Source organism: Pipistrellus kuhlii, unplaced genomic scaffold (genome assembly GCF_014108245.1).
Source record: "Pipistrellus kuhlii isolate mPipKuh1 unplaced genomic scaffold, mPipKuh1.p scaffold_m20_p_1, whole genome shotgun sequence".
Lineage (NCBI taxonomy): Eukaryota > Metazoa > Chordata > Mammalia > Chiroptera > Vespertilionidae > Pipistrellus > Pipistrellus kuhlii.
Genome location: NW_023425404.1, coordinates 189,056,411 through 189,070,320, shown reverse-complemented (window position 1 = coordinate 189,070,320; position 13,910 = coordinate 189,056,411). Strand labels below are relative to the sequence as shown.

Below are 13,910 nucleotides of genomic sequence, written 5' to 3'. Positions count from 1 at the left end.
TGAGTCATGGCCTCCTTCCTTTGGGAGAAAAAAAAGATGATGGTGCTTGGACATAATGGCAAAATATACAAAGCATTTATTATATCCTAGACAGATACTAACTCTTATTACCCAAGGCCATACAACTAATATATATTAGAGGTGGCATTTAATTATTATTAAATATAATCATTATGGTTTGAGCCTGTGTTCTCAGCATCTATAGTCTATGGTCTTTATAAGAAAATGGAAACACACTATTTGTATTGGTTTAATAGTATGGTTCATCTTGATGATGAGCCTTCTGACCTGTGCAAACGCTTTTGAAAGAATTGCCTCTGACAGCCTTGGGGTGACTTTCAAGAAGGGACATCAGGTTAGGCCTCTGTGAAATGGTGCAAATAGTGAGGTTCATGAGAGACTTTCCTTTTTGATTTTAATAATCAGAGTGATGAGCAATTAGAATAGCTGTTCTTGTGATTTATCTATGCATTTATTGAGTGCTAAACCTGGGATTTCCAGAAATTCATCCACTGGGCTACTGAATGGCTGTCAGGTAGTAATGACTCTCTATTACTAACTTATTCAGACAAGTCATTGAGACTGAAAACATGCCGATTTATGCACAAGTATTCTTTGTAGTAGCGCTTGTCTCTAAAGATAAAGCTAAGCCAGAAAGCATAAAACTTACTGTCACTCAAGTCTTAGAATCCTCAAACTTTAGAGTGACTGGTCCACTAGCAGAATAACTAAGAAAAAATAAAGTTTGGATACATGTTTTATGGAACTTAGCTTATGTTTGAAGTTTATTTTCTGATGAGTATATTTCATCAGATTTTTTTTTCTTTTACAGAGAAGAGTTCTGTCCAAAACAAGTCATTTCATCTCTCTGGGGTCTCAGTTTCCTTTTCTGTAAAATGGTCAGTTGGGGACTGGTAATGTCTAAAGGATGTTACATTCTACAAAGACTTTATAAAACAGAAATTCAATTATGTTAATTATAGATGTAAATTTTTCTTTTTTCTCTTTCCTCATTTTTTTTATGGGGAGGGACTCATTATCATAGCTGTGTTTTTATGTAGACCACTCTCTATACATAACTAGAAGTAAAACACAACAGTCAAATTAAATATATATATATATATATATATATATATATATATATATTAGATATAGTCTGTAGGAAATGTTTATATTAGACAAGGCTTTTCTTTACTGTGTACACTTTATCCTATTTTTGAATACTTATCTTCTGAATGCCATTCGGATCAGTGCCTCTATGAAGATACTAGAACTACTCCAGATTCCTTCACTTATGTCTTCTTGTGATCTTGAGCAAGTTATTAATCTCTCTGAACCTCCCGTTTATCATCTATAAAATTGAAGTGACACCTCAAGTCATGCATAGTGGATACGATGATTCCAGGGCATGGCACATGCTACGCTCTTTTTACCCCATTGGTTCTATAACAGATTCTCAATTAAGGTAAGTTCTCCTCTCTTTCTTGTGCTCTGTGTCATTTCTTGCTTTATACCTACTAAAAAGACTAGAAGAAGTATTTTCTGTTGATGACCATCCTGATTAAGCCTAACATCCTATTGAGGCTTCTGTTATGCTTTAAATCAATGCTGGGTACTCTTACTCCACAATCCTAATCTAACATCGATCATACATGCTGTTTGATAAATCATCCATGCTGTTCCCATAAATCTCAAACCTTTTCACCATTAAGGTCCTTCCTGGATTAAGCATCTCATCTTTACACAGCAGCATCTTATATAGATTTTTCTATTTTTTTTCCAAAATCATCAGCCCTTCTCTGCCCCATCTATTTCCAGAAGTTTTACTTGTCATCCAGAAGCAAACCATATACAAACTGGGTTCAGTCTTAGTCTACTTTCTTCTCAGTTTTAAACCCGGAGCTCAACTAAAGACTACTACACTTGATTTGATGAGACGTTATTGCAGACTCATTTAGGTTACAAGATTTGCCTATTTATAAGAAGATAGAGGTTTTAAGATTTTTATGATGTATTTAGAATAGTACCATTAGTATGTCAGTATGAGCACTTATGCTTATTGAACAACTAGAGGCCCCATGCATGACATTGGTCACTGGGGTGGGGATGGGGGTCCCTCAGCCTGGCCTGTGTCCTCTTGTAGTCAGGATCCTTCAGGATATTGTCAGCCTGCTGGAGCGCCACTCAGCCAGAAGCCAAACTCGCTGCTCCTTAGCACTGCCTTGGAGGCCAGAGAGGCTCCCGCCACCACCTCTGTGCTCTCCCACAGTGAGCCCACTGGTGAGCCCAGCTCCTGTGGCAGTGCACTGACCACCAGGGGGCAGCTCCTGCATTGAGCGTCTGCCCACTGGTGGTCAGTGCAGGTAGTAGTGACCAGTCATTCATTGGTTCAATCAATTTGCATATTAGCCTTTTATTATATAGGATGTCAGTGATTGAGAGTGTTTCACATATAGAATGTGTCCAGAAAGGGTTGAAGAAAGAGATAATGGAAAATTGACCTAAAACTTTCTCCCCTTTACCAAATTATTTTCTACAGCCACTGTGCTGTAAGGTATAGAAAATTAAAATTATAGGAGAGAATACAGAGTCTGATGGCCTGAGTTTGAATTTCATCTTTATGATTTACTGGTTGAGTAATTGTGAGCCAAGTAACTTAGCCTGCATTGGTCTAAGCTTTCTCATCTCCAAACTCAGAATGATAGTACCTACTCCAGAGAACCATGATGAAGGTTAAATAAGGTATTGCTGTACTAATACTAATCCTGCACTATGTTTAACATTTTAATATCCAGTGTAATGACATACCGTGCTTAATATACCTTTTATATGGATAATCTTCAATAAAGCAATACATTTATATTATTTCTTATTATTTCATTTTATGAATTTAAAAATAAGAATTATAAAGGCCAAGTGTAGCTCCAAATCACATGATTATTAAGAGACAAAGCTGTGATTAGAATCTAAGCAAAATAACTGGATTCTCTGAGTGTAATCTCTGAACATAATAAATCCACTTCTTTCAATAATCCCTTTGTCCCATTTTAGGTATTAATGTTCTTGAAAGAAAGGAAATGTTAACTATAGAAAACACTAAAAAAAATGCAAATCATACAGTCTCTTTATTCCATTTCTAGATAACGTAAAAGACAATATACATACATTTTCTAATATCATCATAATTATTTTTTATATTCCTTAAGCATTACAGTTTAGAAAGACTTTTCAGATGGTGAAATACACATCATATTTCTGATCCCATTGTATTTGGAACAGAGGGTTATGGGAGAGTTAATAGTTAACTCTTCATTAATTTCAGTTAAGCTTTTTGAGATCATATAACAGCTCCCTTCCAGTCATCTCCAGTCCTATGGTTCTTTAAACATCATGAAATAGGCCTGACTGGTATGGCTCAGTTGGCTGGGTATCATCCCATGCACTAAGAGGTCATAGGTAAAATTCCCTGTCAGGGCACATGCCCTGGTTGCAGGCTCAGTCCCCAGTAGGGGTTGTGCAGGAGACAGCAGATCTATGTTTTTCATTCATTAATGTTTCTCTCTCTCTCTTTCCCTCTATCTGTAAAATCAATAAGAACATTTAAAAATAATTAAAAATAAGCATAATGGAATGGACAAAGTACTATTTTTACAGTTGGCCCAATTTATTTACAGATAACACATCCACCTTTTATGTCAATGGTATAGTAGAATTAAGAAATTGGGTTCCAAAATACATCTCTTATATTTGGATGATATCTTATCTAGAATGCTCCAGGAAGCTTGTATTATAGTATTATAAGATATCTTCTAAATAAAGTGAGCTAAATAAATACAAAGTAATCATAATGCATAATGTATAAAGAACTTAGATTATCAGTCGATTTCATTTTGTCTTTTTTTTAATCAAAAGCAAATACCAATAAAAGTGATTATTTTTCAAGTCATGTGTATTATTGTCTTTTGTAAATTTTTGCCTTTTACCAAAATTAGTAGTAGGAGAAGGATGACTCTTTCTTAATTGAGTAACCATTTCAGCATGATTTAAACTATATTTGGATGAAAAGTGGACATTTTCATAGCCCAGTGTTGCATATAGAAATAATGAAATAGCTTTGCTATAAAAATTTTCATTCAATTTCTCCCTGGAATGTGATAACCAAACACCACTTTCATTTTTATAGCTGGGAAAGCAGCAATTTACTGTGGTGAGCTTTTAGTATTCCAAACCAGCGTAACTCTGAAGCTTCCTACACCCCTCACTGGGCAGAAGGAGCCTGGGAATTCAAAACACAGGCATCATGCATCACCCTCAAAACTTTGCTCAAGTTCAAACTGTTACTTGCATTCATATTGACTCAATAAGATTACTTTTCTTAAAAAGAAAACAGATTGAAGTTTAACTAAATTACAACAAAAATAAGCACACAAAAAACAAAGAACCACCAAAAATCCAAAACAACTAAACTTTGAAATGTTATTAAACTATAATATGATGTGTTTATTTGTTATTGGAGCCCCATGTAAGTTTTGACAAACCATAGCACAAGGATGCCTCTAATAGCAGCCTCAAATGTCAAATCCTAGAGGTGTAGGAAAGGACATTTTTCTGTTCTCTTGAAATATAATGAAAATCTCTCCAAGATTTGATGAATTGTCCCACAATGGGATAGGAGAAGAGATTAGTCCAATAGCTGCACTGCATGTCAATGCCAAAATAGGCCATTGATACCTACTTCATAAGAAAGGGTACGTGTTATGTAAGTCATCAAGCTTTCATTGTCTGATTATTCCTAGACTTTTTCTTAATGGAAATTTCCATGGAGGTCATCAAGTTGAATTTTCTCATTGTAGACTCTAAAGAAGTACAGTGGCTTACTGAGCTTTGAAAGTAAGAGAGAGGCAGCAGGGGGAGGGGAGTAAGAATCTGTACTCCTACTACTTGTTTTTATTTTCTCATGTTTAAGAATGGTACTTTTTGTTTAGACAGATATGCCACAGATCTGTGTGTAGCATTATGTGTTTATGCAGATCAGACCTAGTCTAGAACTAAAGGAACTTGGACATCCAGGACCCCCTTCTAAGATGTCTGCCAAGGATGGGCGTTCAGAGCTAGCTGGTTTAGCTCAGTGCACTGAGCATTAACCTGCGAACTGAAGGGTCCCGGGTTTGATTTTGGCCAAGAGCACATACCTTTGTTGCAGACTCTATCCTTGGCCCTGGTGGGGGTGCATGCAGGAGGCAACCAATCAACGTGTTTTATCCCCTTCCCTTTCACTCTCTCTAAAAATCAATGGAAAAATATCCTTGAGTGAGGATTAATAACAACAACAAAAAGCATGGGAGCTCAAAGTACTCAAAGATAAGAAAATAAAAATTCCATACTTTAAAGCTATTAATTTATTTTGAAGTGCATTTATTCTATACATGTTTAGATAATAACTACATTTTATAAACATAGTACTATACATCTGGAATGATAATTACACTACAAAACAATTTTGAGTTTAAATGCAAAATGTTTAATTGTTTAGAAAAAAAATTAAAACCATCCTTATAGGGCTTTAATCTAGTCCAAATTTTCCTACTTAATAACCAAATGTCTCTACAAGGATACATGAGCAGACAAATAGGTAAGGTGGAAGGAATTATTATCTCCAACTTAGGTATGCAAGATGGTGTGGGAAGAAGGGAACACCTATGAGAAAAGAAATCTGAATAGAATGAGCATCGGAATTGGTTTTTAGGAAAAGCTTCAGAACATCTATGAGTAAATGTTTATCCTTTTCATTCATTACAAGCAGGCTACAACTTAGAGTTGTGCGCATTCTCATTTACAAATTCAAACGATGTACAATGAACTAGAACAATTTAGTCTGTTTCTTTGCTTTGTATCCCCAGTAAGCAAAGCACGTGGTCAACTTTAATCTAGTTTTGAAGGTTTTCTGACGCTAGCATTCACTTTGGAAATGAGACTTACCCAAACTTCAAGAAGGAAAGTACTTTGCTCTCTGTCACTATCACCATTTACACATTAAAGATCACTTCTCTTTAAATTGATTAGCAACGTTTTATCCTATAAAAACATGTCCCAAAACACTGGAAATCAGATATGCATTGATGTTGAAGTTCCTAAGAGAGAACATGCATTATCCCCATAGTATTATTAGTACACCATTGTCCTGGAAATTGCTGATGTAGTGAACTATAAAACACAAGATAGAAACTGTTCATACAAATCAGTAGAGTTTGAGGTACAAGTAATGAGAAAAAAAGAAAAACAAAACAAAACAAATAAACATCATAAAGGTTAGTAACCCTTAGAGGAGAGAAACCCAAACTCACATTTGGGAGAGTAAATGTTTTTGCTCCTGAAACAAAACCATAACTAGAGCAGATTTCTTCCCAAAACCCAGGATAAAAACCCTCACAAAAGAGTTTAAAGGATGACCACATATTGTCCATGAAATTAGGTAAATCAACTCCTTCAACATAGCTGGGAAAACTGACTCGACTCCATGTACCTGTCATCTCAGAAAATCAACCCAGGCACATTGACCCAGGAGGCCCCACTCCCGTCTGCCAGGTAAAATAACTCACACAGATCAACAGACGCCAAAACAAGTTTCTGGTGTCATGACAATGCATGAGATAACATTTCTAAAGAGCAGTCACCACTCCCAGAATTTATTTTTTTCTGCTCTTTAGAACTACAAATATTTTCATCTAACAGGGCTACCCAAAGCATGCTGCAATCTTAAAACTACTTTAACCAACCCTGCCTCTCCCCAGCCTTCCCCCCAGTGAGCTACAGAGGTAGGTTCCTGGTAACCTACATCGGAGTGGCACACTTACTATAATTTGCTGTTTGCTATGTGTGAATGCAGTCTTATCCACGCCCCAAGTGGCAGTCCTCCTCTGGAGGGCTGGGTTAGTTGTGGATGTAAAATGTTTATAACATATGCATTTGCATTTTTAATAAGTTTCACATTTAAAGCAAGAAGAATAGCAAAACATCATGCTGCAACACATCACCTAGGGGTGTGTTTACAAATTGCTCTGACAACTTCAGAGAAACAATCACTGGCTGTAGGCAGACGCTCTCCCGAGTGTGTTTGGAGCAGTCACAAAGCAAGAATCTAAATTTACTCAGATTTTCCAAGAAGCCTTTAATTCAGAAGCAGATACATGCATGCACACATCGTGTGTTTTTAAAGCAGAAGATGATTGTTAAGGAGAATAAGAGAACGAGCCCATGACAAACATAAACAGCAACACTAGAAAAACAATGTGCTATTTGGATTCTATGCTAAGGTCAGTCAAATGAGTTGGGGCTCTGCCCCATAACTCTCCATGGGGATGTAACGGAGGTAATATTATAAGTGCATCTCAAGACAATCATATACAAAGCTTGTCATTCTTAGGCTCCGATCTTAAAACACAAGACATAATAATAAATGTATATCCATTTCCATTTGCATAGCAACAAACAGATGAACCTCACAGCACATCCACGCAAAATGTGCTGATACAATAAAGGGGAGGGGGATAAAATAATCTCACATCAGTATGAATTAAATGCCCTCCATATAAGCAGACATACCAGTTAAAAACCTTTCATTTCCTCAGTTTTGGTTCTAACATTTCGATATAAAGTGTTGCTTATAGTTTTAACATTCTTTTGCTGTGAAAACATTGAAACTTACAAAAAGTTCATCTTATTCATCGTTTCTACATTGAACAACTTGCCTCTCTTCAGTCTATCCCAGAGTTACATTTCTCGGCTTTCCTTTCCGGTGCCTTAAGAAATTTTTATTGCAAAAACAGAAAATGTTTAGAAGTCACTAAAAAGCGCTCCCTTACCTTCTAAACCTGCTTCAATCAGCCCAAATTGTTCCAATAATTTAACAAAAAGCACAATGACGATCAGAACTGCTATCATTTCAAGCCCTTCCAAGTTCATGGTCAGCTAGGTCATGGTCCGATAGCAGCCAGTGAGAAGTGCCTGTCTGCCTGGCTTTCTTTGTAAAGCCATTAAACTACATTAAGAGGCTACTGCCAGAGGAATAGGGGAGGAGGAGAGCCGGAGAGAGCAGAGAGAGGAGAGAGCGGAGAAGAGAGAGAGAGAGAGAGAGAGAGAGAGAGAGAGAGAGAGAGAGAGAGAGAGAGAGAGAGAGAGAGGGAGAGGGAGAGGGAGAGGGAGAGGGAGAGGGAGAGGGAGAGAGAGAGAGAGAGAGAGAGAGAGAGAGAGAGAGAGAGAGAGAGAGAGAGAGAGAGAGAAGAGGTGATGAGTTGGAGAGGCTGAGAGAAAAGGCGTGAATGAGAGAAAATGCATTCATCCTGTCTACAGTAGCAGAGGCCAGAAGTAGCAGCCGGAGAGTCAGCCTGTCGGAATCATTTGCTTGCTGGGGGTTGTCACTCTTACAAAGAGAGACAGCCACGCATGAAGTAACACGCAGATCACCCGAAGACCCGGAGGTCACCCAGAAGGTCTCCAGGATGCGTGACGTGTGGCAGTGATGGCTAGGTGGCCCCCGGTCCAGCGAGCCCCCTGCCCGTGCTGCTGGTGGCTTTGTTGGGCTGCTCAGTTGCCTTGGAAACGGAAACTAACCAAGGCTGGACTCCTGCTGCAGACAGGGACCAGAGCATGGGTCTTGAAATAAACCTGAAAACGCCGAGGGGCGGAGTATCAGCTTGAATTCAGCTGCTTCAGAAACACTGGTTACTAGTCAGGAAAAGTGAACCTTGTATTTTGTCCCCACTAGGTGAGCACAGACAGAAATAAATAGGCTTAAGGGAGGCGTGCATACTGACCTTCTTTGCAATGAGCTGCCTAGGGCACAGTCATTGCGAACTAATATTCTGGTTTGAAGAGTTGCTATTGTACAGTTTCAAAGGACAGGCATAATAAACTAGTAAGGATTCGTAATTTTGTAAAACTTAGCAGCTGCCTTATGCATTAGTTTGTTTCCATTCCATACACCAAATATATACTTTATTTTTATAGTGTGTATCTCTTATGTTTTGTTTTTTAATAATGTTTGATTTAAGTAAATTTGGAGCCACAGAAATTTTTGAAGGAAAAAAAAGAATCGGAAATAAAACTTTGTTTGGAGTTTCCTTCTCTATCTTGCACAATCATTCACCCCTTCCCACCATCTCATTACTGCACCAATAGATCTGGCCCACCTTAAAATACAGAATTAAAAAAAAAGTCTTATAAAGCATCTCAGAAAGCCAATTCAAGTTTCTAATTTCATGGATGAGCAAACTGAGGACCAAGAAAGAGGAGGAAAGACCAGGCAAAGGCAGTGCAGGCTACAGTGCAGGCATCAAGGTGGAGCAGTGTAATGGTTCTGGGTATGACTCCAGCGGTAGGATGCCTGGATTCAGGTCTAGGACTTCTTAGGAGTTGCTTGACCTTGGGAAAGTTACTCAACATCCCCATGCCTTAAAGTTGTCATCTGTAAAAGGGGTACGATAATAGCACTTAGCTCAGTGGACTGTTGAGGTAATTGAGTAATATTTTCACAAAGAATGAGTGCTTACTAATAGCTTTTTTTCCCCTTCACCTGAGGATATGTTTTAAAGACAGGGGAAGGAAAAGAGGGAGAGAGAGAAACACTGATGTGAGAGAAAAATTCCATTGCTTGCCTTCTCCATGTGCCCCAACAGGGGATTGAACCAACAAGCTAGGTATGTGCCCTGACCAGGAATCAAACCACAACCTTTTGGTGTATGAGACAATGCTCCAACCAAGCACCCCAGGCAGGTCTTACTGTCATTTTTGTTTTTGTTTTGTTTTGTTTTATTATTTTTTTTAAGTCTCTCTGTGCTGTATTGATTCCACACATGGTTACCAGGGCAATTATTCTGAGACTCAGCACTCAAATTGTCATTCTCTTAATCAAATACTTTCCATGGCTCCCTATTTTCCTATTGAATAAAATCAAAGCTGCTTTCAACAAGTATCCTAGTTTCTCCCTCATCTGATGTCAGCTTGAGGGCTGTGCCTCATCAGCCCTACATCTGTCCATTCACTCTGACAGCTCAGCTTCCTTTCCACAGACTCATTCAGCGCTTGTGCATCTCCAGTCATTGTTCAATGTAGTGTATCTACTTGAAAAATCCTTTACATACCATACCTGCCACATAAGTTTCTAAAAGGTGTTCATGAAACATCCAAGCAGAATTGGAGAAACATCCCCCATTTTTTAAAATAGTAATTTTTCCACTTACGATACATTAAAACTACTTGGGTGCAATTATTCACATGTAAGGATACTATTGTAGAAGGCAGAAATCATGCCTTCCTTTCTTTTATGTTCCCCACATGCCTCCATGGAGGACACATCATACTGCGCAGATCTATGATTCCATATGCTTGTTGGATAACAAGTCACCGCTAATTATATAAGTACCACATACCAGATGTTTCACATACATTGCTTTTCCTGTTAGCCTCTCTGAAAGTATGTATAATTAGGTAAGATTTACAGGAAAACACTAAGCCTCAGAGAGTTTAACAAGTAACCTCAAGGTCCTGCTGCTGGTGAGGGATGGGATCAAGAATCAAACACTAATCTGTTCAACTCAAAACCCATTCTTCTTCTCGTAATTCCACACAGCTTCAATGAAATTAAATCTCCAAACTGGCATAAATATTTATCTGTCCAGGAATGAAGTGTATGACCAAATTGATCCTCCCAAATTGATTTATGACATTCTAATTAATCCATTAACTCCTGTAACTTTGCAACCTGAGAAAATTCCAAACTAGTAGTTAATGAAATTCATGAATCCCCCTGCCCACTTATTCACAAGATTATTAATGCTTAAATGCACACCAATCTCTAGTCTCCAGAAGGGATTTTTTGTTGTTGTTTTTCTACTCCAAGGGAGTCCTTGATCTTGCCCCAGAAATGAAAGTCAATGATCAGGTCCTTTGTATTCTCATTTAAAGTTGATGTCATAGCAACCAAAGCAAAAATAAACAAATTGGACTACATCAAACTAAAAAGCTTCTGCTCAGCTAAGAAAACAGTCAATGAAATAAAACTGCAGTCTATAGAATGAGATAAAATATTTTCAAATTATATATCTGACTAGAGGTTAATATCCAAACTATATAAAGAACTCACACAAGTCAATAGCACAAAATCAAGTAACTTGATTTAAAAATGGCCAAAGGTCATAAATAAACTTTTTTCCAAGAAGACAGAAAAAAAGGACAACATGTATATTAAAAGTTGTTCAGCATCATTAAACATAGGGAAATGCAAATCAAAACTATTGTACAATGAGATAACGTCTCACACCTATTGGAATTGCTACATGACAGAAGGTGATTTCACTTTGGGTAATGGGCACACAATGCAATATGAAGATCATACATCACAGAATTGTACACTTGAAACCTACACAATATTATTAACCAATGTCATCCCAAAAAATTTAATAAAAAAGATAAAAGATAAATGTTGGGGAGATAGTAGATGAGAGGAAACCTTTATGAATTGTCAGTGAGAATCTAAATTAGTGCCACCATTATGGAAAACAATGTGAAGTTTCCTCAAAAAATTTTAAATAAAATCACCTCATAATTCAGCAAACCCTCTTTTGGGTATATATCCAAAAAGGACATGAAATCAGTACTTCATAAAGATACATGTCCTTTTATGTTTATTACATCATTACTCACAATAGTAAAGAACCTGTTAATGGGTGAATGAAGAACACACAGACACACACTGGAATATTATTCGGCCTTTAAAAAGAAGGTGATCCTGCCCTGCCTGGTTTGGCTCAGTGGATATAACATTGGCCCGCAGACTGAAGACTTTGATTCCAGTCAAGAACACATGCCTGGGTTGTGAGGTCAATCCCCAGTGGGGGGCATGTAGGAGGCAGCTGATTAATGATTCTCTCTCATCATTGACATTTCTATCTCATCTTCCCTCTCTCTTCCTCTCTGAAATCAATAACAATTTTTTTTTTTTTTTAAAAAGAAGGTGATCCTGCTACTTGTGAAAATATGTATGAACCTGCAGGGTATAATGCTAACGGAAATAAGCCAGGCACAAAGAGAAAATACTGCATGATCTCACTTATATGTCAAATCTAAAAAAAGTTAAATTCATAGATGCAGAGAGTACAATGGTGGTTACAAAGGGAAGAAAGGTAGAATAAATGGAGAAATTTTGGTCAAAGTCTGCAAAGCTGTGGTTTTGTAGGCTGAATAAGTTCTAGAGATTTAAAGTAGAGCATGCTGACTATAGTTAATAATATGATAGCATATGCTTTAAATTTGCTAAGATAGATTTCTTGTGCTCTCATGACCAAAAAAAGGTTAACTATGTGATGGGATGGATATGTTAATGAGCTTGTCTATATTAAACATTTCACTATGTAAATACATATAAAATATATTGTACACCTTAATATATGTACAATTTTTATTAAAACAAAGTTGATCTAGCTGTTTTGAGAACTGGATGTAGACATGTTGCTAGTGAAAAGCCCAGAGTGAGGTCTTTCCACCACATCTGAATGTCACACTATGGGGTTCCCTTGGAGCTGAACAGTCCTTCCTTGGGCTTGAGAAACTTCCTTTCTGATGGTTTACCTACTAAGCTTAGGCCTTTTCCTTTATTGTTTCCTTCTAGATCACTCAATCAATAAGTGATTTTAGGTTGGTTTTGACTCCAAAATCCCCATCACAACGAGGCTATTGCTCACTGCACTGTGTAGAACACCATGGCTTCCCGGGACCTTCGAATCTCCACCCCTCTGAGCAAGTGCCACTTTCCTCCAAAGTACTGTCATGTTATAAATATAGCATGTGTAATTATTTACTCACTAGTATCCCATTGCAGGAAGATTCCTGCAATAGGGCTTCCTGCTGTGCTCTCCCCCCCACCCTGCCTGCTTCCCTTTCTCCTCCCTGCCTTGCCCCACCTGCTTCCCTTCCTTCTCCCCTGCCCCACTTGCTTGTTTCTCCACAGCTTTGCTCCCTTCTGCAGTGCTTATCTTCTTTCTACCCTGTGTTGATATACAAATTAACCACCAGCTTGGTTGGGTTAATTTGCATACTCACCCTGATTAGCTGTTGGGCGTGGTTTGGGCATAGCGAAGGTGTTGTTAATTTGCATATTGCTATTTTATTAGGTAGGATTTGTCTGATATCTTCTCCTGTTTAGAATATAACCTCCTGCCTATAAAAACAAAGATTTTTAAAAAATATATTTTATTGATTTATTCACAGAGAGGAAGAGAGAGGGATAGAGAGTTAGAAACATCGATGAGAGAGAATCATCGATCAGCTGCCTCTTGCACACCCCCTATTAGGGATGTGCCCGCAACCAGGTACATGCCCTTGCCAGGAATCGAACCCGGGACCTTTCAGTCCACAGGCCGACGCTCTATCCACTGAGCCAAACTGGTCCCGGCAAAACAAAGACTTTTTTATCTATATTGTTCACTGGGATAGCCTTGAACTTAGAATAGTGCCTGGCACACAAAAGGCAGTGACTAGCTGTTATATGAAAGTGAACCTGATACTGTCACCTAGCCTACAAAGTCACCTGCTCTCACGCTTCTGCCACGACCTCACTTCTTGTTATCTAGAGTGCCAGGTCTGCCTGTGTAACCGGGGAGGTCTCGGCTCCCTTTCTTAGGAGGCCAGTGCTGAGGAAGCCAGCACAGCAGCACAAATGATCCTGACACCTCTCTTTAAGGTGAGCCATGAGCACTCCCCACTGGAACGTGGTGGTCATATTCTTCTCTTGATGTTTAATGTGAGTGTAATTTGTAGTTATTGATGATGCCACCAAGAAAAGCAACATATGGAAGGCATCAGGGTGGGTCTCCCTGTCCAAAAATCCTGCACACCACTGGTGAGGAGGATGAGAA

The 13,910-nt window shown here is 38.2% G+C and overlaps 1 protein-coding gene across 4 annotated transcripts in view; it reads right to left on the bottom strand.

Moving 5' to 3' along the window:
• KCNIP4 (potassium voltage-gated channel interacting protein 4) overlaps window positions 1-13,910 on the bottom strand; it is a 913,574-nt gene that overhangs the window by 376,920 nt on the left and 522,744 nt on the right. The window contains exon 1 of one of the 4 annotated variants that reach the window (XM_036419566.2): window positions 7,863-8,092. The exons of the other annotated variants lie outside the window; for them this stretch is intronic. Within the exon in view, the coding sequence (XP_036275459.1) occupies window positions 7,863-7,962 (100 nt within the window). The 5' untranslated portion in view covers window positions 7,963-8,092. Of the gene's footprint in view, window positions 1-7,862; window positions 8,093-13,910 lie in introns of those variants that run through there. 4 annotated transcript variants of the gene reach the window in all.